Source organism: Struthio camelus, chromosome 1 (assembly GCF_040807025.1).
Source record: "Struthio camelus isolate bStrCam1 chromosome 1, bStrCam1.hap1, whole genome shotgun sequence".
In the NCBI taxonomy this organism is placed as follows: domain Eukaryota; kingdom Metazoa; phylum Chordata; class Aves; order Struthioniformes; family Struthionidae; genus Struthio; species Struthio camelus.
Window position 1 is genome coordinate 180052808 of NC_090942.1, and position 25116 is coordinate 180077923.

General features: G+C 37.1%; 1 protein-coding gene across 1 annotated transcript in view; it reads right to left on the bottom strand.

Moving 5' to 3' along the window:
* Positions 1-23423: 23423 nt before the first annotated feature.
* Positions 23424-25116, bottom strand: part of LOC138065570 (uncharacterized) — a 28576-nt gene continuing 26883 nt past the window's right edge. The window contains exon 3 of the mRNA XM_068929678.1: positions 23424-25026. Coding sequence (XP_068785779.1) covers positions 24982-25026 — 45 coding nt within the window. The 3' untranslated portion in view covers positions 23424-24981. The remainder of the gene's footprint in view (positions 25027-25116) is intronic.

The following is a 25116-nucleotide window of genomic DNA, read 5'->3' on the forward strand; positions in this document are numbered from 1 at the left end:
GTTGAGCACATATGGCACTGAACCCATACTTTCTAACCTGTGAAATTTTAAAAAACCTAGAAATTATTATAACTGTCAGTCGTAAATATATAACCTTTATACAAAACATGCACCATAAATCCAGGTAGAACTTAGGAGCTGTTAAAAATTAAAGGTTGATCACTAGAGAGAAAAAAACAGATCCTGAGCTGCAGCACATCACTGCAGTTCCTCTGTCTTCATGCAAGCATGAGAACAACTCTAGTTGTTCTCTAGTTGAAATTCTACCTATCTAGTTAGAGAGCAGATCCAGCTTTGACCAATATCTTACTTCCAGCAGTGGCTAAGAGCACTTGTTTATTGAGCAGATGTAAATTCTCAGACTCTACTTCTCCCTGTAACAATCAAGTTCATGTTTTCATTGTACTAAATACAATTAACTGAAGACATATTTATCTCAATTTTGCTTTCCAAATGCCTTCTCTTGTTTTTCACATGCCACCTGGTGGCTTCACTTGAAATCCCTGTTTTTGTCATGGAAGATCTATTCAGTTTTTCTATTCACTCTTCCCTTTTCCAGAATACTGAAAGAATTACTGCCAGAAGATAGTAGTGGAATTTGGAGAATAGAAAAAAAGTCTCTAAGAAATGAAAGGAAACAGACCCGGCCTTTTTTGTTTTCTTTTAAGTACAAGACTCTTCTGCATTACATATCATCAGAAAATAAATTTTTACAAAAGATGTACACTTTTATTTTGACAGTAGCTCACACTGACATGGGAAGGTTATGTCCTGAGTAAAAACTAGAGAGTTTTCTCTATCTAATGCTGATAGAGACAGATGGACACATGATGGTAATGAGTTTGAGTAAAGGCAATGACAGTTTCCTACATATTTGGAAAGTACATTGAATCTTTATTAATAAAAATGTAATCTAAAATTAAATTTATTTAGAAGCTAGAATACCATATTTCCTGTTTATTTAGCCTAAATGCTGCGACTGAAAGTTGCATCTGAAGTATTTAAAGCTGTTTTATTTTTCAATTCTGTCATAGGACTATCTCTACAAATGCTCATATGTACATTTGATTCTAAGTTCCAAATTGTTTTTTATTTGTACAACTGTACACATACACACACCCACAAATGTATGTATATACACATATACTTATACAATTCCTGTAATCAAACCTTATTATATTATTTAATCTGGTAGTAAACACATAAATACTACTATCAGTGATTATATTTTCAGTTATGACTTATAGAAGCAAGCAATACCATTTATCTAGCCCCCAAAATCATATTAGTAATCATCTTCAGACTAAAGCACTTTTAGGAGTAATAGTATCTCAGAATGGCATTAATACTTTCTCATCCTTAAAAATCTAGGTACAATTCTGATATTATGGAAGATCAGTGAAAAATCTGCAATTACTTTTTTTTCCCCTAAAATACGAGATATTTATATTCTTTATACTGGATAATGTTAAACATCCCCATCAGAAGAGATTCAGAATTTGGGAAGGAAACTGTGCAAAATTTAAAACAGTCATCATAGTAATTAAAGGTTACTATGCAACATGAAACAGAGCTATCTGAAAATACATTTCTCATGTCAGGTCTTCAAAAACTATGGATACTATGTCAACTTTTTCATATAAATACATGTCTCAACCTTTTCCTGGACTAGAGGTAGAAATCACTTTTTTTGTTTTGTTTTATTTTGTTTCCTTAGCTTTCTGGATGTTTTGATCAGGAAGGAACCCTATTAAGGACACTAGAGTTTCAGTATCCTTGGTTTTGGTAAAACTACATCATCTGGATCACCAGAGAAAAACTCATTGACATGAAATTTCTCCACTTTTTCCAAAGTTATTGGTGAATCTCTTTTTTATCCTAATTTCCTAATTGGCTACTCCTCTCCTAATATTCTTATTGACTAATTCATTTTTTTGTTGGCTATCCCTTTATATCCCTTCACTTCTATATCCTTAGGATTAAACATCTATTTACAGTAGAATCATTTACATTGTTTTGGAAATGTGAAATATTTTTGTTAACTGTACTATGTGTATGTGTCACCTTTTCTGAAGATTTGTGGAAGCTACAATATATATATCTGAACATTACTACAGAATGTTCCAAGAAGCTAAGCAGTTAAATTTATTATTTCAAGATCTAGATTTTAATAAATGTGTGGGAACTGTCCTTTCAGCAAGATAATGGAAACGAATGTATTAGCAGGGAGCATGTTGGTCTCAAAAGGATGGATAAGAAGCTGTCCCTTGATAAAGTGTTAGTGTGCTCTAGAAGGCTGGAAATAGTTCAGAATGGTCTGTGATGAATGGCTGGAAAACACTGACAGGGTATTGGAAACATTGGCTTTTTTTAATGTTTTTGCCCTCTATACATAACAACACAAATAAATAAATTCTAATGATTTATAGTTGATTAGAGCAGGCAATTAGACAATTTCTGGAAATGCATGTGTAGCACTAAAGAAAGCTTATATGAATATTAACAAAGAAAAAGTTTATCCAAAAAAAGCATTAAATTATAGCTTTTAAAGGCATAAAAAATGCAAAAGTTGCAGATGGGAAGTTAATAACATAGCTAAACATCTATCCACAGGGTCCCTGCCTTTAAGGCTATCCCCAAACACTAAATGCTGTTAATTCTTTATATCACATCCCTCATCTGTTAAAATATAGATGTCTATATTTTAATAGTGAATAATAAACATAAGTAAGCATTTCTATACTAATCTATCTATCTATCTCACAGTTTTCTCTTAAATAAAGCTAAATATTCTTTCTGTGATTCTCTTTAGGTTTTGCTTACTGCACTACACATATGCCATCTACAAAGGGTAGAATTAATTCCACCTGACTTTATATTTAATCTATTTGGTTTATCAGGCTTCCTTTATAATATATTGACAGAAAAGTAAATGATTTGTTCCATCTAATATTGATTCCTTGGGTAGAGTTCAGCTTGACAAAACTTTTCTTACAGAATTCAACTCAAAGATTGAGATAATTATGTTAAGAGCCTTATGTAAGGCTCTAAACCTGTAGAGCCTAGTTGTTTACTATAGAATAAGATGATTAGCTCTCTAAACCTCACTAACTGTACTGAATAAAAGATCTCTGACTATAATCCACCTCATGTGTAGACACTTACATTAAAGATACATAAATGTAGGCAAGATGAATCCCACCTCCTATCCTTTGCAGATGTTTGCACTTCTACTGACTGTTTAGGGAACCTACATGACTTTCAGAAGTTTAAAGTTAGGCAAGGCAAAGACCATTCTCAATATCCAGAAAATCTTCACTATAAACTGTGCAAGCCAAAATACTGCACTTCTATAAAATCTACCCAAGTGTGACTGACCAGTAGCCTCTACTCCTGGGAGAAAGCTCAGATGAAGAGGCACCCCTTCGGATATCAAGGACAGTTATCCTTGGATGTGGCTCGTTAATCCTTGCTGTTGCACAGAGAAATGACTTTATCTCAACACAAAGGGGGCCAGAGGGTGACCTTGTGTTAGATAAATAGCTAGTTAAGTAGTTATACCTGACATAAATATTTCCTCTGAGCTGTCCAAAAGAATGTGAAGGTCTCTCTGAGAATAGCCAGACCAGCACGGGGAAAGTGTATATGTGGCTCAGCCCAACAAAAAGCATAAAATCTCAACAACTAACGAAGAAATTCCGAAGAGAACAATGGGCCGGAGCTGACATCAACCCATGTAGTCCTTCCCAGCCACTGGGGATGCCCAGTGTTGTGATGGTGAGCTTATCTGAGATCGGTAATGGCAGCCACATTGGTATTGCGATTGAACTGTCTAGCTAGATTTTGTTAAGCATGTACACTTGAATTGTGATTTCAGTATATTGCTGAATCATTCTGATAAATGAAAAATCCCTTGTAAAATCAAATTCCCTAAAAATAAACTTTTATATTCAACATTGCACTCTCTGTATGCGTGGAATATCTAAAAGAACCTGGTCAGAGTGTACTGGACTCTGACACAAAGCAATGACTTGCATGCGCTGAGGTTGTAATAGACTTGCACTGAGGTTGAAAGAGACTTGCGTTCAATTCCTTCTTCATTTAGGAAAATCTGAAGACACACTATTTGTCTCTCTAGTGAATAACAAACATGTGTAAAATATATTTTGGAATTTCTCGCTTCTTCCTGTTACAGCTCTTCCATTTTGTAGGTATATGTAGAATGTGAGAGAATCTTCCTTAAGATTATCTAATTAAGGACCCTTTCAGTGTAAAAGGGATAATAAGTAAAGGATGAAGCCATAATGAAAACACAGAGACATGAACCTTACACACACAGATAATGGAGACCAAGACAAAGACCAAAAGTCTCCGGTCACTAACTGATAGGCCATTAAGAAACTGAAGACATGGCCAGCGTAGACCTTGTAAAGAGGGAGGAAACAATGGAACGTGAGGATTTTTAGATAAGATAGGGGCCTGTGGGACTATGCAAAACTTTCTAAAGAAAATCAAGGTAAGGGAATCAGGGAGGAACAAAGTGGGGAACAGAGAAGAGGGAGTATAAAAAGAGCCAGTCCTGTGTAAGCAGTAGCAGGCCAGTATGCTATCTGAAAGATCCCAGTGCTTGATCACTGCAGTCTATCCTAGCTTCTCATTACATCCTTTCTTTGCTATCTTTCTGTACAATCTCACTCCCTATCCCATACATGAGCGCTGTAAGGTCCAATGCCAACAACTGCAGAGACAAAGGTAGTGAATTCAGGCCAGCAGTGGGAGTCAGACTTTGGGTGATGGTGGCCCTATGTCTGTGGTGCCACTTCGAGCAAGTGAGGATCCCTGAATCAGCCACTGGAGCAGGATGTGGGGTCATAGGGCCCATGTGTCTGGCTGGCCAGCTCCTGGGGTCCGGAGTGAGAGAGAGGGTCTCAGTGCCAGGGTCTGGAGCGGTATCATGGGTTGCAGTGTCATGTGCCAGGGCAATTGCTATGGGGAGGGTAAAGTGTTTGTATTTTCCCCTCGCTTGGTTTTCACCCCAGGGGAGAGAGATGGGGAATTTGCTGGTAAACTTCAAGCTGGACTAGCCAGCAAGGAGGAGGCCTATAAAGCAGGGAAGAGGGCCCCAGATGTGGGCCAGGGTATTAGACAGACAGAGGGGCCGTGCTGATATCTGAGGGATCCACAAATGTGTCTATGGTTGTGAACTACAGAGTGAGGGCGTGTGCACTTTCACTAGTAAACTTGAACTCCGGCTTTACTCACCGGAGAGGTGGAAGGGGACTTGGCTATCTTCACCTGTGTTTTTGATATGAGTTCTGGTAGTGTTATATGTGGGTGCTACTGAAGGCAATGCCTTGTCTGTAGCTGTAGCAGTCTCTGTAACGGGTCGTGTTAGTGCCCTCTGTGCGTGTGTGCGTGTGTGCGTGTGTGTGTGTGTGTTTGTGTGTGTGTGTGTGTGTTCATCCCTGGGATACCTGCTCAGCCTTGCTACTAGTTTTGCTCAGCCTTGCTACTGGTTTAACCTGCAGATGGGAGAGCAGCAGCAAGGTCCATCAGCCTGAGATGGAGAGACCTCTGGGTCCTCAGGTGCACTGGGCTGGGCTCTAGCAGCTGGGAAGGAGGGATACCTGGGTTCTTTAGCACGCCGGAGGTGCTGGCTTTACATGTTCCTTAAAACATTTCACATGACTTAAGTAAATGTAGTTCAAACCAGAGATCGATGGTGTGGAGGTGGAGAACTCAAACACGCAGCAGAGAAGGACTGAAGGAATAATCTCAGAGAGGGAGTAGGATACCAGGAATAGAATTAAGGAGTAAGGAAACTTAATGGAAGCAATGACAACGTAAGACGTCTGTGATTTAACTACTGGAATTATGTATTATTTAATCAATGACAAAATTATACCAGCTTGAACATCTGATGTCTCACCACAGGAACACATTAGCCACTGTGCTTACTCACAATTGTCAAAGCAATGTTACAAATGGAAGGAAATACACAGGATGACAGAACTGATTAATGAAACTTTCTAAATAATGGAAATTCATGTGGTGAATTATTGAAATAACCATTTTTATATTATCAAGCAACAGAAATGGACAATCTGGTAAAATGAGTATATGTATCATTTGTACTGGGAAGATAATTTGTAGAAAACCAGAGACTTAGCTGTGATCAAAAGTTTCTGAATGTCATAAAAGAAACCATAAAAATGCAAATTAGAATATTTGGATAGATTATCAGGATCTAAGGATGAGGAAAGTCATCAGATTGATGATGCACTACTGAATTCTCAAAAGCTATGCCTGTGCTAGTAAACTAAACATGACCCAGACTTTTGTCTGTCATGGAGAGTAAATGCATGGAATGGCCTGCACTCATACTGTTAAACTATTAAACTTTCTTATGGTCTAGAATACAGTGGATACATCCACAATGCCTGTTGGGAATCATCCATAGTCAGGGCTAACTTCCAGACTGTTCCAAGGAATGATATGGGAAACTGTTATTAGCACACACCAAGAGATGGTCAGGGACCAGTCTGATAGAATATATAATAGTGTGTCTGGGAACATTTTCAGAACCTGCTTATTTACTGGTATAGACATAACCAAGGGCTCCTCTATTGGTATTAAAGTTGCATGCAGCTTACTGCTCTGTTTACTTTTTAATTGTTTACTTCAAGCTTAGCTCACTAGATGATTTAACTATCTATTACATAATATTGCATAACAGTTATTTCAATAAATCTCTCTACCTGCTTAGTCCACAAGTTTTCTGAGTCCTTTGGCCGTGACTATTAAATGTGCATCATGCATTCATTAATACCTTTCACTCTGGCCTGCTACTTAGTTGTATGTTACAGTAGTAGGTATCCCTTAGCAATTTGAGACCACTGCCTAGCTGCTAGCTGAGCCCACAATCCCAGAATTACTTGTGAGGTGTGGAGACTAAAGTATGGTTTCAAAAGCCTACATCAGAACTGCCTGCTAGTCAACTATATGATTTCAATTTTATGTTGCCTAGCAACCTTTCTCTGGTATGAATCCCAGAATACAGATAGGAAAAAGGCCTTATAAGCTAAAAATAGGTAATCAAGAAAAGGGTGAGATATCTGAAAGAAAAATTTGCCTATAAAGGGATCCATTTTCGTCAATTTGTGCATGAGCATTCATTTATTTACTAATAATTATTAGAAGAGTAAAAATATCACTGTGGTCTGGGATGCCTGTGTAGCTTAAGATGACACCAGGAAAGAATGGCTTAAAATAAAGCAAAATAAAATGGAGAAAAGGCCTTGTATCATGACAATTGTAGACTGAAGGATCTTAGTGCAGAAATCCATCTACTCTTCCATTAAATTTTCTAAAGTGTTCTTTGGTTATTATGGCACGCATTTCAGAAAGAAAATCTCTGAGACTTAATAGTCCCATTTGTAATGCTATCCAGTATTTTCACTTTGGTACAAACTTCCATAAATAAGAAGTCATAGCGTCCTGGAAACACTAGCCGCTAGAACAGCTCTACAGCATAGATCCAAGTATGTACCATAATCTTGAAATTTAAGATATTTTTAACTCGTTCTGATGTGAATTGTTATACCAAAGACTGAGGTTTGTGGAATACTTTGCTGCCAGAAAATAAATAAATAAGTAAATGCATCTGCTTGCAGGTTATAGATCCAGAACTGTGTCCTGCAATGTTGCTAAAATGATCTCCTTACAGAGATGTCTACTTAGGTCTGGAGTCTAGTAGCATCACCAAAAGAAGTGCCATATCTGAGAAAGCCTATGACTATCAGCTGTTTCCAAAGAAAGAGAAATGCCATACTTCTCCTTGACTATCTTTTAATAACAGGACATGTGTAGTTCCCTTGTGCGTTCAACCTCAGTCTTAATGATTTTGAGTACAGTTTGCACAGGCGTGTGAGTAGATCATCTGAATGAACAGTTCTGAGGCACAAAGAGATTCTGTCTTGCTTCAAGCACTTCCTTCTCAGTATGTGACTACTGTGAATATCCACCTCAAATGTCCACTGAGTATATTCACTAATAGTATATAGAAAGTTTGTTTTTAATCTTTGTGTTTTTAAGCTGTGCAAGATTCAATTCAGCAACTGAAGACACTGACCAGAACAAGACCCTTAGCTCTTCAACAATCAAACTCTAAAGAATAATAATAATATGGAAAGCATTATGAGGGAGAGGGAAAAAGATACAAAAGCATAACATAAATTCCTTTTTCACTTTATTCCTTAGGTATTCAAAGTGCCAAAGGGATGTCGTATGAATTGCTAATAGCTACTGAATAAAAGGATGTAAATTATGGCTTATGTCAGTACTTTTCTTTCCAGGCTTTGCACCTGTGTCTCTGACTTTTCTGTCTTAATGAATAAACCTTTACCTTGTGTTACTATAAATTCTGACTGTTCTTGTCTTAAGACCAAGTGAACTAGTGTAAACTTATGACTGGGATGAAGGGTTCATTCTGTTGATCACCTGAAACAAACTGGTCATGCTTAGGGTAGAATGCAGGTAGGGTAAGGTAACATAGAACCATTTGCCTCTGTGGCTTGTATGCAGCAATCCATGTTGATGTGCTTCTGAGAACTTGCTCCATGTTTTTGGTTGGCTACGGAACAAAGGGAGTTACTGGGTTGGAAGGATGCTGGCATTGAAACGCCGCTTGCTGTCAGACCCATGAAAAGTTTGTGTCACTGCAGAAATCTCTCAGTAGCAGTGAGCGTTTGACAGGATGACATTTATTACAAGCAATATTCCTGGCTCATCTATTTTGATTCTTTATAGATTTTTAAGACAATGAGGAAAGTGGAGAACTGTGTCTGTATACTGTCCCAGGCATGCTCAGAAAGTCCTCTGTATGTCTTTCTTTGACACCTCTGCCCCTATTTAGCCTCTCTCCTCCATTCTGTTTGGTCCTATATTACAGGATTCACCTACCATATAGGAGAAAGTGGGACAGTATTACAATCCCGTCCCACTCAATGGGAAAGGCATCTTAGGCTGCTTGTGTCAGAGTGTCCTTTTAGCAAGAAACTTTAAGCATGAAATTCACCATCTGAGGTGCAGGCAGCAACTGTAACATTTACTGGCTGAACATGTATGATGTCATCTGCATGACCTATCTGCTTTTGTTTTGGCTGCAAATGGGAAAATATGGTGTCCAGGTGTGTTAATTTTCACAAGCTGGTATTTCTGTGACACAAGAAGCTGTGACTCCCCTTTCAGAATACTGCTTTTTGTCCCTGAATACTGCCCCACTATTTTTGATAGTGCATTAAGGTAAAAGAGGTCTTGCTAGCAAAGAAGAGAAAATAGCCCTCCAAGGTCTTTTTGCAAAACAGAGTAAGGATAGGTTTGAGGAAGGAGCAAGACTGAGCAGAAATATGGAGGGAAAGAGTGGGAGAACAAGTAAGTCTTAGTGGGATGCCGTGAAGCACTTTTCCTTCATGTTGCTCTGTTGTCATCCTGATGAAGTTGAGTCACCTGCATCACTCCAGCTGAAGGCTGTCTATCCATATCTTTCATTGCGTATACAGAGGAATAGGATGCATGCCTTTAGGCAGATATCTCATGATTAAATGCAGTTTAGAAGAAGCACTAGCTTAAATTTAGATCTCTATTTTTAGGCATCTGAATCACATCCCATCAGCAAGAATTGTGATGGTGCGGTGAGTGGTCATTGTGAGCCAAAGAAACACACTGCAGTCCCTCTCTCAAATTTCCTACAATGAAGATGAAGAGCTATGAAAATACCTTATAGGACTGTTCTGCTGTTAAGCCTTCAAGGAAAAGAATCACAGAAAAAAAAAATGAGGAAAGTCGTCATCTGAATTTAATGATTAGCAACTGACAAAGGAATTGCAAAGCCTCTGAGTCCTACCTAGATATTGCATGTAAGAAATGTTAGAAGGCAATGTCAATTAATGCATTATAGATGCAGTACATCATCACACCTCTTATGATCACATTTTCATTTGCTGCATTTGGCTAGAGTCTGGAACACTGACATTTAAAACTAACCTACTGGGAGAGGTTCTTCCAAGACTAAAATTAAAATCATGTGCTTACCTTTCAGGAGGGCGATTGCGAAGCAAGATATTTTCTAGCATCTAAATACACGATTAAACAAAGGCTCCTTAATTATACTAGACTCATTAACTCATACCAATATAATAAATGTTCATTTTTTAATTATTCATGTGATTGAATTCATGCTGCTGAATATTGTGCATCAAATGATTTCTCTTGAAACCAAAACCATTATGTGCATATTGCTATTACAAATGTTTATAACTATTTCATAGTGATTGGTTATAATTAAATGGATTACAGGGCTGATTTTTGAGAAGGATCACTTCAAATTATATTATTATGAAGCCCAATGCTTTGGAATTACAGTTCTTCATATCTCATAAAATCTATTTTTCTGTATTAAAAATATGCCTTATACCTGTGTATCAGAATTCTAGATGAAAATACATACATATATATAGGCAAGAATACCTGTAGGTATTTGTTTGCTAAATTTTCCAAAGAAGAAAAAAATTTGCAGGCCAAAAATGCCCTGCAAAAAGGAACTGTAGGATTTATTACAGACAGAGCATTCTCATAAAAGAAAAATACAAAACTAAACTAAAATCCAGCTTCTGATCAGCACAAGCCTTGACCTAAATATACATATATATTTCTCTATTGCAGTCCCAGATAATTCAGTGTAGGTAAGTTTCTCCTATTTTATTTTTCACTATACCCAAGCTTGTTTGCAACTTCAGTAGGGGGATATATTCTCTGTAACATATTAGCAAAGTGTTTAATTCCTGCCAAGCTGTTGTGGTTCTGCCATTCTCATTCCTCAGCATCAGCAGAAGTTTTCATTTGTTAGTTTTCTTGTGTGGCAAAAGCTATGGGATTTAGTTTATAAGTATGATGTTCAAATTTGTTCTTTAGTTATAATTGCCATATGATTGGGTATGCGGTCTATGCCTGTGTGCACATCCAGGGCACTTAAGTCATTAATTCTGTGGGTGGTTCAGGGGGTCCCCAGGTAGTTACCTGCATAGATGAGATAGTGGACCAGCATGAGACAATTGATTCAACTCTTGGTCACCTTTCCTGTAAACCAGTTGGCTAACTGGCGCAGGAGCTTTCCAGGTGAGACTTAAAACTATTGTGAATATTTTCCCAGGCAATGGCTAGACCAGACTGTATATTCAGTGTGCTGATTAACATCCTGCATGGAGAATCTGGCCATTTCATAGATGCTCAGGTGGTTCCTGTGCAGAAATGAACAGAATATGCATAGATAAGAAACTTTTAACAGCCAGTAGGAAGTGCTTGTACAGATGCAGAAATGGTTGCATAGGACAATCTTTTGCAAATTCTTAAGGTAACCAGGAGATGTTTTGTATGTGATTTAAGATAAATCAATAGTAATGAATCAGGCTTGTGTTGGAGCGGTCGCATATGTCATGGAGCAGCAAGAGCACGGCTGTTTCCCAAGAGAAGATGAGCTGTGTAAGGGTGACCCCAGCATAAGCCACTGGTAATACCGAGAAACCAGAGTCCTGCAGCACCTGAGCTGGGCGAGCAGAGAAGGGATGGTGACAGCAACAGATCCCATCAACACTTCAAGGATCATCAGACAAACAAGGTAACAAGTTAGAGCCAAGATCAGTCCAGGAAATCCAAATGACAGTTCAGGAACAGGAGTGGAGTCAGGTACACCTGCAGCGTAGCTCATGCCAGGACTGAAGTCCCAGATCTGAGCTTAAATGAGCACAGGGACCACCGGCCAGAAGGTCCTTGTGTCAAGGTCCCAGCTGAGGCTATCAGGGCAAATTACACATATCAGTGCAAGCTGCACATATCAGTGCGCTCAGGATCCTGATGACAAAGGAACAAAGGTCAGCTGGATTATAAGATTTTAGCAGAAACAGCAGTTTGTGGAGCTTGAAAAAAATACTATTACAGGGATCTATCACAATCCGAATCATTGCCCATCCTGTTTGAGATATTTGATTCCCCATATTAGTGTTACTCTATACAGAGATTCCAATAAGCTAGTCTTTTTTATCCTTTCTTTTTTTCACAAATATTTTATCTTGAATTTCTGTACAACACTTGATCACTGATAAGAAAGGAGCAAAATTTAAGTTCATTAGCAGAGATAGCAGTCAGCATGAAGGTAAACCTACCAGAGAAAGCCTCATATGCAATTGGTAAGTTGTTATCTACCTATATTGTAGTATAAAGAAGGAAGTTGAGTCTTTTATCTAAGATATGCATAGTTTTTCAGATCTGCCTCGAGACAAATATTTTTAAAGTTTATTTATTCTTTCAGTCATATTTATTTCCTTATGTTTATATTTGCTCATTGTTTTTTATACCTGATAGTTAATGTTCAATGAATTTTCATTATTTATTTAACATCTTTGCTGAGAAGTAGAGATTCCTCAGTTCTGTTAAATCTTCAGATTTCTTTAATTTTATTTTTCACTAGACAAAATTTTTCCATCTTAGAATAAACAAATCACTTTTAGTCTAAATTTTGTGAAGTATTAAGTTAACAGACAAAGGACCTCATGAATGTATTACACATCAAAAGAGTTATGTTATCTTCTGAAACACTAATTGCTGGTAATATAATTAATGGTATTCATATTTCATATTCTGAAATAAATATATACTTTAATGAGCTTGTGTTTAAATTATATAAGGTTACTGGTACATTGTGTTAGTAAACCAATTACAAAAGTTTGCAAACAGATCCCATATGAAATTAGATAGCTGAATACTAATCACTCAGTACAACCAAATTCCTCGCAAATATATTCACTAAAGCTGAATGCAGGTAGCAGTGATTTGAATGCATATTATCTTCCAAATCTATTAAAGTTTTTACTCTTTTTGAATCTAGAGAGTAAGAATAGAGGCTGAACTTCTCAAATGAGACATTAAAATTGCAATAACTCTATCTTCATTATGATGCTAGCCTATCACCTTTTCTCCCTTGCCAGTGTGGTACAGTAGGTCCATAACTGATTTTAAACTTATGTCTCTGTTACTAACAATGTTGTCTCACTCTTCATATGTAAATACTAGCAAATATAAAGCCAAATTGCATCCTGTTTTGTATATGTTTTTGTCAGTGTGACAATATAGAGCTCTTACTGGCAACAAATCTTTACGAAGATCTGTAGTTTGTTTTCAGGTTAGAGCTGTACTTCAACAGGCTTTCCTCATTAAGGAAAGGAAACTAGACAAAAGTAATTTAAAGACAACCTATGAGAAAGCAGAGATATCAAAATATCTAATGTTGCATGAGAGACAGCACTCTACCATAAAGATGAGGATGCAGGACTGAAAGGAATCTCTTTAGTCCTTAGTCCCTGCTCCTATGAATATGGAAAGCCATCTAATCCGTAGCAACCTCTCTTTAAACAGAAGCAAGCATCAATAAAACATCAAGTCTTTTTGTGTCACTAATTCTCTTATTAAAAGAAACTGGTAATCTATTGGTTATATGTTAACTTTATTCATAGCCACTTTATGCCCATTTGTTCTTGCACCAACTTTTATCTCTTACCTTTAATAGCTCTTTTTGATTCTCTACTTTTTTATTAGTGTCTTTTCAAGCTTCATTTTATCTGGCTTAACAGCACTAGATTTTTTAGCTGTTATTCTTAAAATAAGCTTTACGGTCTTCCTATCCCCCAAATTACCTTTCTCTGAGTCTCTTACAAGTTTATTTATCTTTTTATTACACAGATTAAGAGAGTTGTCAGTAGTATTCCAGCTGAGGACTCAAAACTTTGTATAATAATATCTTTCTATCACTACTTGGAGTCCTTTGCATGGTATTCTTTTTAAGATTTCCCTTGACTTTTTCCTTTTCTGTATTAATTTGGCAGTGCACAGTCATGGACACTGAAGTCATTTCCTGCGGATAAGCTTGTAGTTAATCTAGTAGAAACTCACACTATAAATCCCTAGGCATATAACCCTACTACATTTTATCCATTAGTTTTATTTTATCCTGGAAGATCATCGCATTATTCCCTTATGATATTCAGGTCTGCCTGTGTATTAATGATGTCACCCAATTTTGTGTCATGATAAAATTTACTTAGAATGTTCCTATTTTTATTTTAGAATCAGTAATCAAAACATTAGCTAAGCTTGTTCTCAAGTCTGAATCCTAAGAAAGTCCAACAGTAGCCTCCTTCGGACTCCATTTCCTCCTTGAAATGCATTGTCTCTTTTTAGCAGGTTCTGTATCTGCCTTTTAATTTGCAATTAGCTTTAGCTCAACGAAAATTTTTTCAAGTTTCACTAGAAGTTCAGGTAGAACAGATGTCCTAAAAATATATGTTTATATTTTCAAATTAGCTTCATACGATCAGCCTTGTTGAACTGGTAGCAAAACTGCAGCAGATGTGCTGATTTTCCAGATTAAATACACAGGATGTGAGCAGCCTATGTCCAAAAAGAATCTTGAAAGACAGCTGAATCATTTATCATTCCTAGAATTTTGCTGGAGTAGATTTAAAATTACTATGCTGAACTGTATATAGAAGACGCTGAGAAATCACTTGGAGACCATCAGGAAGACGGAGCCAGGCTCTTCACAGTGGAGGACGGTGGGAGGATGAGGGACAAGAGGCATCAGTGGCAACAAGAACAATTCATTCTTTTTCACTTTTCTCCAGTCCAGTAAAGCACTGCAAAGTTTTTCTAAGAAACTTTTTCACCACGGACACAGTCAGGTGTTGGAACAGACTGACCTGAGGAGGTTGTGCACTCTCTATCCTCAGAGATTTTCAAGATTTCACAGAATCACAGAATCACAGAATGGTTGAGGTTGGAAGGGACCTCTGGAGATCATCTAGTCCAACCCCCTGTCAAGCAGGGTCATCTAGAGCACATCACCCAGAATCATGCCCAGACAGCTTTTGAATTTGACTTGATAAAACTCTGAATAACATCATAGCTGACCCTGCTTTGAGGAGAAGGTTGGACTAGAAACCTCCTAAGGTCCCTTCTCACTTGACCTATACTATGATCCTCTGATGCTAACACCTTTAATTTTGGGGGGATTGTATTATCTAAACAATATGGTGAAGAATAGAAAGCTGTTTAGGATGGCTGACTATTGGGAAGTACACATAGAAAGACTATGCCTAGTAGTAAGAATTTCTTGAAGCTCTTGAGGTAAGAGTCTTTTGTGGCAGAGGGTGTAGCAAATAAGATACGTTTATTTTAAACAAGTTATGTTACTTTAAACAAAAGGAGGAAAGTATTTATCTATATGTAGAGTAATAGAAGATAGTTCGAAAGACAATAAAAAGAATGTTAATGAGATAAACTGTCATATAGGTAATGCAGCTAGTAGACATACTGCATGCACTTCAATCAGAAAATTAGGTGTGGTCATTAAGAAGAATCTATTGTTGTAAAATCCATTTGCCCTGTCAGTCAACAGGGAGAGCTGAGCACAACCAATATTTATTAAAACAACTTTTATTAAGTTGTTAATAGTTAAGCTGTTACTATTAATAGAATCAAGCTGTTATTCACAGCAGATAACTATTTACATAGCGCATTCAATTATTCCCTCATAAAGTTCTCTGTCTCTCTCTCTCTCTGGTGCTCTTCCTCTCTTTTCTCTCTTCTCTCTCTCTCTCTTTCACACACACACACACACACACACACACACACACATGCCTGTAAGCATGCTCATGCAATTGGAGCAACAGCTGGGAGATTAATTCCAGTGTTTACTCAGGAGAGGAGGGTCATACTCTAGTGGCTCTAGGCAGGTATTTAGAAAGTCCCTGAAGGTCCCTGGCTTCAGTTATGTATATAAAAATTCTGTAGTTTTGTCTGCATATGGCAGACACCATCCTCTTAGATGTGGTCTGAGTTATATAGCCCATTGCTGATGCCAGTGTATGCTGGTGGCCTTGTTCAGATGTGACAAATTCTTGGTGTCCTGAGTTTATCAGTTCTTGTAGATTCAACAGGCCTGTTAATTTCTGGAGCTTATCAGGTCTTAGGAGACTTTCACACACTACCCCTCAGCACATACTTCTCCCTTCAGTCAGCTGTTTTCTGGTAACTGTTTCTTGGTCACATCCATAGGTACCTATAAAATTCATTTAAACAAAGTCACATTGAAGGGTTTTATGAACATAGAAGCTTTATATCTGTTAGTTTGCTAGAGCAAGAAGCCAGGGCAATGTATGAAATAGAACAGAAACACAGCTGCAGGATCTCAAACTGAATGTTATTCTGCATCAGAAAAAATTGTAGAATTAAGAATAGAAGGAGTTAAGAAAAGACTGAAGTATGGATCCGTGTCTTTCTATGTTAAAAAAGCAATAAAATATAAAGAAATAATAAAGCCTAGTGTACATAAAATAAAGTCTAGTGTTATTAGAAAGAGTATCTTTCCTTAATCTATCCTTAATCTATTTTTATATCTCTTTCTCTCTCTCTCTCGCTCTAATATTGTTAAGTCTATTATACAGCATTTCTAAGAAGCCTATAGCTTCCAATCATTAGTTTCAGTATTATGTCTGAGAATACAGAACAATAATCCTTAGACACTTCCTCAATTCCTTTTAAAATAATTAGTTACAGAGAGTGAGTTGAAAATTCACAGCCAGAATAATCTTTGTTCTTATAAATGCAGACTCAGGAGCCTCTGCAGGATAGGTTCTATATAATCCTTTATAATGGATTTGATAAATACAAGGTCTAGCAAAGAATATCTTAAAGGAATAGTTCTGTATAACTGCTAGCCTATGCAGCCTGCAATGTGTTTAACGAACACAGTACTTTCACTGTTGCCCTGACGTCTGCCCCATTTCCTTTCTTTGTGGAGCAAAGAAGCCATGCGTGATAAAATGTGGAATATGGAGCAGCTGGCAAACAAATTCTGTTTTGCAAGCACACTGTTAGCACGCAACGGATAAGCAAGAAGCATGCTTATGCACTGCTATTCAGTCCTAGGGCCTATGTTGTTCAAAAATAATTTAGGAAAGGTCAAGATATTGAAGTCTGAAAAATGGCTGAGTGGGCCCTCATTTGCTACTCCTCGTCATCTTCCTACCTGATATTCAAAAATGTTTTATGAATGTTGGCAAAGCCATGTCCCTCACATTTGCTAAAATCCATATAGAAGGTAATGAATGCTCTATAACAAGACTTTTCATGGAAATAAAATGAGACGTACAGTGTTTTTGAATTTCATGATTGTAAATCTGTATAAACCTTTCACCTCATATTCACATGAACTCAAAATAAATATGAACTCTCTTAAACAAATTCTTTTGCTGAAATCCAAATCCCATCTTCTTTGTAGGAAAATAATATTTCTGTTATTAATAAAAAGTTATCAGTAAGCAAGATGTAGACCTTTATTCCGTATCTACATTTTAAAGAGTATCAGGTAAACACAATCAGAAAAAAATAATCACTTGTTATTTAGAGTGGGGTTCGACTCATCTTTTTCTAGACATCTACAGTGCAGAGCATATGATTTTGTTACTTCCTATGCATTTACAGGCAACTTCTAGGATGAATTCTAGATTCTGTCTAAAACAGGTCAGATGAAATACTTAGAAATTTTTCTCCTTTGAGAAAAAAGATCAAGCCTTCCTACCAAACAAGAAGCTCTATAAACTTCTTGGAGTTTGGGGTTTTGGAGTATTCCTTTTGTATCTAAATGAGGAGTTCAGTCTGGACAGGTGAAAATACATTTCTCTAAAGTTCCATGAGACAGAGTAAGGTATGAACTCACGGTGTGGCAGTTACTATGTGTAAACTACTCATATTCACTCTTTCTGCTATCAGTTGAGCCCTTAGGACAGAGAAACCGTGTCTAGTTTCTACATCTCGGCACAAAAGTCACCCATGAAATTGTTCCATCTTATCAAGCAAGGGCTAGTTTGGGGCTTATGTAGTCAAGGTAACCATGGATTTTGCGATAAAAAGGTAAGTCATTCCTGAATCTCCCTCCCACATGTTGAAATAAAAGGGTGAGTTAAATAATAAACAGAAATGTGGTGAGCTCCAACTCCAATTGTACTGTATATATTTATATAATTATACTATGTATATCTGTGTTACTTAGAAGTAATTTCAGGGCTAGGCTTGTGGGCTCACATATTTCCAATCTTATTTTTAATATAAAAATATAATGAATTTGTCACTTGACTTTTTTGTATGTTTTTGTTGCATGACTAACTGGTCTTGTGAAAGGTCCTTACAATCTAGTATCTCCCCCGAATGAACAGAAAACAGGTAACAGGTTGGGCTATGTGCCGGATGGGTAAGGGAGACTAGCTCATTTGTGGCCAGGTCAGTAGGTTCTTTAGTAGAGAAGGTAAATAAGGAGATACTTAGGCACAAACTGGCCTGAAATTTGATGTATGGGACACTGTGTAGCGGCAGGCTTTGAACATGCAGGTGGACTGGCTAACTGTAGGGGCACAGTACAGAGTTTGTCCCAGAAAAGACTGAACTTTATGGAGTCAGAAGCTGGGAACCCACTGCTGATCCTTTCCCGTTGAAAAATGCCAGAGTAGCATAAGTGTCCTATAAACATAAGCAGCCATCTCCAATGGTGCCAGACTGCAAAATGATTGTCGATAGTTGGCAGATTATGCTGTCTATGGCATGTTGGCTGTCAGGAGCCTAGCAGAGATCTCACTCCATGCTTGTGCCACCTCTCTGTGCTGGTAGCAGTTCTGCGTTTCACCTACTGATGTAACTACAGAGCTCATAGAAACTCCTACATATCTTCCCAGTGCTATTCCGTCCCCTGTTTTATTTCAGTTCTGTGACCACCAAGATGCAAGGCTTTGCAAGGAATCATAAAGCAAATATGATTTGAGTTTCTATAGCATAAACTTAAATCTGAACGGAACTCCAGTAAAGACTGTGGGATACTAGGAATCCTTTTAAGGCAGAGTAAATACAGCAGGATGGCAACGGCATTATAGATGAATGCGCGGAGATCCAGCCCTGAAATAGTAGGCAGTTATAGCCAGTGGGACTGATCAGCTCCTTCCTGCCACTACTGGTCTCCTACATGTCCTGTATCCTATATGGCAGCCTGATGTGGGTATCTGATATCCCAGAGCACTTCAAATACATTATAATCCTATGTCTGGTAACTCAGTCAACCTCTCGTTTGTCACTGAATATAGTGAGAGTTTGGACACCTAGCTCACATACAGATACCCAACCTGTAGGTGTTTAAAATAAGGTGTTTAACTCTAGGGATAAAGCCCATTCTGAAACACTTACTGATTTTGAGCTACTGTCAGGATTACACCCTATGTTGTTATAATTCATGAGTAACCACCCACCTGTAGACTGTTAAGGTACATTACTAATAACAGGTTTCAATGTTTTTTTTTTTTTCTTTTAAATTCCATACTCTGCATTTCAATGTTTAACTCATATTCTTCTTTGTCTTTCAGATCTGAAAATTCCATTGTTGTTGCCTCGCTGATGAGTTAGTAAGTGATATTGTCTTTGAACAAAAGCTGGAAAAGGATTTACATTATTTTCAATTTTACAACATAGAATCAAAGGACTAGTTCTGCCACAATATATAACAAACTATTTTTTTTTTTCCAGGAAGAGTGTAGATGATGTGTTTCAATATATAATTAATATAAAAATATTTATCTTTGATGGTAATTTATTTTCTAGGAAAGAAAAAAGATCAGATATACTGATTTTAGATCTTATTCTATTACCATTGAAGTTACAGGGGGATATGAAGATACTATAACAGATTATACAACCCGGAAGGGCCCATAAAATCAAATATTGATATATAGCAACACCAGTAAATTAAAGATGACATGCAATTTTTCCTTTTTCATGGGTCACATTGGCATGCCTGTAGCTACAGACAAATGTCAGAAGAAATATAAATCAACTCCCCTATAATGCCTAATATTAAACTATTGCAGTTGAATGGAGTATGGCGATAATTATTTTGATTTTGTAAGGCAAAACTGTGAATGCAATTATGAATACAATGTAATTGTAAATACATTTGCAAGATCTATATTGTCCAGTTTTCACTGGTTAAAAGAAAATTAATTATGGTTTAACAAACTTTAGTTTGTAAAAGTATTTTCAAGACACTTTTATTTGGTTTCTAAAGCTAACGGAACAGAAATGGCTACTGCGAATAGGTTCACTCCATAGAAAAATTTACTAAATAATGACGGAGACTATTGGATTTGTACCCCCATCTGTTTTTTGGTTTGGGGGTTAATGTTGCTTTCTATGATAATGCCAGCGTTAGACCACGGTATTGAGAACTAATACAACTTGGCAATAGAATAACGACCAACAAGGCCAATAGGGCACTGGAATCAAATGTCAGTCTTGTCACAGTTTAAGACCAAAGTGACAGTGCGGGGACTAGAAGGACTAGGATAACAGAACACTTTAATCACTGATACGTGGGCAATTTTATGAGCTCCACGACCTCCGTGTCCTGCAGGGAGGCGGCACGCTCCAGGTGGATGGTCGGCCGGGTCGGTGCAGCAGTCCCAGAGGGGCCAGGCACCATCGTTCCTGGATGTCTCTTCGCTGCAGTCCCGTCGGTTCTCCTTTGGGACTCTCTCGTGCATAACTCTCCCATGTGTCTCCCAAGAGTTTATTCTCATGTGCCTCCTCCCCACGCGGCCACCACTGTGTCCTCCGCAGAGCAGCGAGCTGGAGGTGCCGGGGCTCCCCGCCCGGCTCAGGCGTGGCGGCCATGGGGCGCTCCCAGCCCTGTCGGGGCGGCTGGAACCGGCTGTGACCGGCCCGCGGCCGTTGGTGGCCGCCCCACACAGGCGCCTGCTGCCCCTGACACCCACCCCTCAGCCAGTGTCCAGGACGTGGAGATTTTGCATCAGATCTTCCTTTCTTTTTTCCTTTTTTTTTTCTTTTTCCTCAGAGCTCACTCACATACTTTCTTGCCAAGATCCAAGACTTTCTTAATCTTAATGGACAGTCTTTTTCATTCTTTCAGCTACAGGTGATGTATACTTTTTCCCTCCAGGAGGCAAATTCTATTTGTATTGACCTATAACTAGTTACTTTCTGATCCGAAAGGGAAGAATTCTTCTTTTTTTTCTCCCCTCCCAAACACATAACCTATTTTCAGAGCTGTAGAGAAATGTATCAAAGAGCCAGAGCTAAAGCCAGGATATGAGGCTGTGGATCGTTAGGGTTTCTAGCAGTATTAACTATTTTGCAAATGCTTCAGTGGAATGTCTAGGCTTTTTTTTTTTTTTTTTCAGGGTTAAATTCGTCCTGGAGACATGTAACACTGAAACGACTTTTTGGAATTTCACAAGCATGGCAGGTTGTTCATGGATAGCGAGACTATGTGTAAGGCAGTCAGCCTTACACATAGGAAAAAGAGAAAAAGTGGAAAAATCTTGTTAGGATTTGATCAGAACACAATTACTAGGCTTATTTTTACTGTAGTGATCTATTTTAATTTAAATAATCACCGATTTATGCATTTCTTGCTTATAATTTTATGAGCAGCAAACTCAAAGAAAATGAAAAACAGCAGGACAGTACATCCATTTCTCAAAAGTGTCCTTTCCTGGTCTTGATTTTTTTTTCTTTTTTCAGTTTTTAGCATGACATCTGTTTTACTTTTCTTTGTAATGTTCAGGTTACAGAAGCTGTAAATAACTGACAGTTCTTTTAACACCTAGTTTTTTTAACAACTATTTTAAGTTGGGACTCTTATCTATGAATCCACTCAAAGCTGTGACTGGGAATAAACCCATGAAATATAAAGTGTTTTCTTAGCATCGGGAGCCTTCTACAGAGATTATGTATAAAGCCAAGAAAACGGTCAACAAATGTTCTGTAAATGTCACGGAGTCTAAGAACTGTCTTCCTGTCACTAGATGCAGTGTCACATGCTTTGCAGAGAGATGGTTGAGTCCATCTGTTAAAGAAAAGATGAACTGTATGTGAAGTAGTTTTGCAATGCTTGTCTGTCTGCTTCCCTCCTTCTGACTCCCTTAAGTTTCCTGGAGAGGCTCAAGACACATGAATGAATGGACTCTCCTTCATCTTTGTGTAAAATTCTTATCTATATCACCAGGATTTAAGCTGTGGATTGAAGATGTTAACTTTACATATCCAGAAGCTCATCAGCCCTAAAGAAAAGAGATTTGACAACTCCTCCCTACAGAATGACTGTGACGTTCTAGTTCTGAGGTTTTATTCTAAGTGAAAAAGTCAGGAAGACATCTAATTTTTAATTAGTCCTCCCCATTTGGGAGATCATCTGATTTTACTGGCAGAATTAGCAAGTGAAATAGCTTAAGAGCTGTCATGTAAATGTCCACTACCCCTAGGGCCTCAGTATATTAAATGAGTACAGTGTTAACCTGGAAACACTATTATTGATTTTAAATGGGAGCAGCTCCGAAATTTTGAGGAAATCATTAAACTGAAATAATTATTTTGATTACTTTCTTGATCACTGCTCATGGAAATTAGATATGTAAATCTCTTTTTTTAATGTATAAAAGAGGACAATTCCTGTCTACTAATTAGGACTAATAATTTTAATTTCACAGACATTTCTGTAGTGTTTTCTGACTAACAAGATGAACAACTTTCAAGGATATATCAAAACAGGGAACAAACAAGGCAAGATTTCTTCACCTTGATCTTTATTATATGAGTTCTTTTACTAACTTAAACATCGTATGATGTTTCATTGAAATAATTTAGGTATTGTGTGGTTAAGTTTTCATGTATCATTACAGTACTAAAATTCAACCAAATTTCTGGGGTGAATTTGTGACTCATTTAATTTGATTACAATAAAGATTTTCTGTGCTGTCAGTATGGCAGCTCATCTACTGCAAAACTGTGAGACTCAAGTTAATCTGCTCTTAATCCTCTTGGTTTGTCATGCCCATCTAGTCATGAATCACTGCATTCTGGAACCATATAGACAGCTATTACACACTCAGAACTCAACTCTACAAAAGTTCATGAGTAAGATCTTGACTAACCCTATAGAACTATCATGCATACGACCCATCCTTTAACGACTTGGAAACAAACAGCACCTAGAAATAATCAAAGATCTGTTCAAATTAAGAAAAAAGGCTGTGTTTTTAAAATGTATGGGACTACTTGTGTGGATAGAATTGAGGAAGATGTACAAATTTTTCAGCTAATACCAAAGTTTCATTTAAAAAGAATTAATAATTTTTAGTAAGAACACTTTATAGAATTAAAAAAGACATAACACAGAAGTATAATTTTCACAATTCCCATCCTCTTTTACTGCAAACAAAAGGAGGATGTATGATAACTTAAAATATTTATACATTCTTACGTTTTTCAAATTTACAGAATAAGACTACTACATAGAAGGTTTTGATTTCACAAACCCGTTCAAAGTCAGTAGGGACTGCACCTTTGAAAATCAGTGGAGAGGAGTACAAATCTATCTCAATATTGGAGAAAGCTAGTTTTAAATGTAATTTAAAACAGTCTGAAAGGGTAAATAACATCATTAAAAATATAGTATATCAACTTTCAAAAATTCCAAAATGAGCACAGAAGAATGAAAAAATTATCATAATAGAAAGTGGAAGAAAAATTCTTCCATCCTTCAGAAAACTCTGCAGTCATTAGAATGACAGAAAACTTTCACAAAGGAGAATCTCAACCATTTTTGACAGCCTTGGAGATACATTCCTTTCTTAGTCACCAATAATTTAGAAAAGAAATGTGTAGGAGCAATGAGGTTATAAAGATGATAATGAAGTGGAAATAAAATAATAAAATGCATTTTGACTTCATATTAGCAAGATGAACAAACACATACACAGGAAAAGAAAAAAGTAGATTCACTAACAAGTTGCATCACATCTTAGCCAGTATAACTGGATATAATCCTACCAAAACTAGGAAAACTGCCAATTTGCACTGCAATAGATTTTGACCTTCTGTTAATAATACGGCACTATTAATACTGTTAAAATTAATATAACATTTGGGGCTACTCTATCAAGATAACTTTTTGCTATTAGTTTTACTAATAGCTTCATCTGCTCTCGATCAAAATCAACACTTGTCATATGAAAAAACATATCTAGAAATAGCAATTTGCTCCTAAGAACAGTCAAGAAGGATATGAGGATTCATTAAGAGTTGAAAGACTTCTGTTAAACAAAAGCACAATACTTGAAAAGTGCTTAGAAATCAGCCTAACTAAATGGAGACATATTTCCTTTACTGGAAAAATATATCAGACAGAAAGGGATCCAATTCTATAGCACTCTTGATCATGCAGCCATTTGCAGCTGCAGAATATGGATGTCAATCATTATTATTTTGGTATTTCTAAGAATGTAAATATGTATGTATATTCAAGAGCTAAGCAATGTGAATTTTAACTGTGAATTTTAACTTCTGGGATTTCCTTTCCATTTTTTGTTTTGTTGCAAAAAATCCCAGTATAAAAGCAGTTCCTTTATGGAATTGCCAAATAATTTTGGCCCGCAAAAAGTACCAAAATTGAGCAATACTTGGATGAGCCCTGGTAGGTCTATTTTTTATGTATAATATTCTGACAACAGTACCTTCTGCTTATTCTGTCTCTGTAGAGATTCCTCTCTATGGTTCTGTCAGAAACGGAGTTTAAAGAAAGAAACTGTTTTAGCAACTACTTCACCAATAGGCCTCTGTGAGTAATATCATGGGAAAAGATGCAGAGAATTAATACCAATTACATATACCACTTGAATATATTCATTCCAGTACTGACAGCCAAAATGTGCCTGATTTGCTGGCCAGTCAATATGATGTCATAACAGAGATGAACAATGATCAGAAGTCCTGATTTTCATTTTCATTTCCTTCAGTACAAACTTTTCCTTTCTCTCACTACTTACTGTCCTTCTTTCTCATGAAAACTTCAGTCATGTCTCCCTAAAAGAAGAATAAAAAGAAACGTACTAATTTAATGGAAAGTGACATTCATTTTGTCAAAGACAACCAGAAGGGCTTCTTCAAATACAT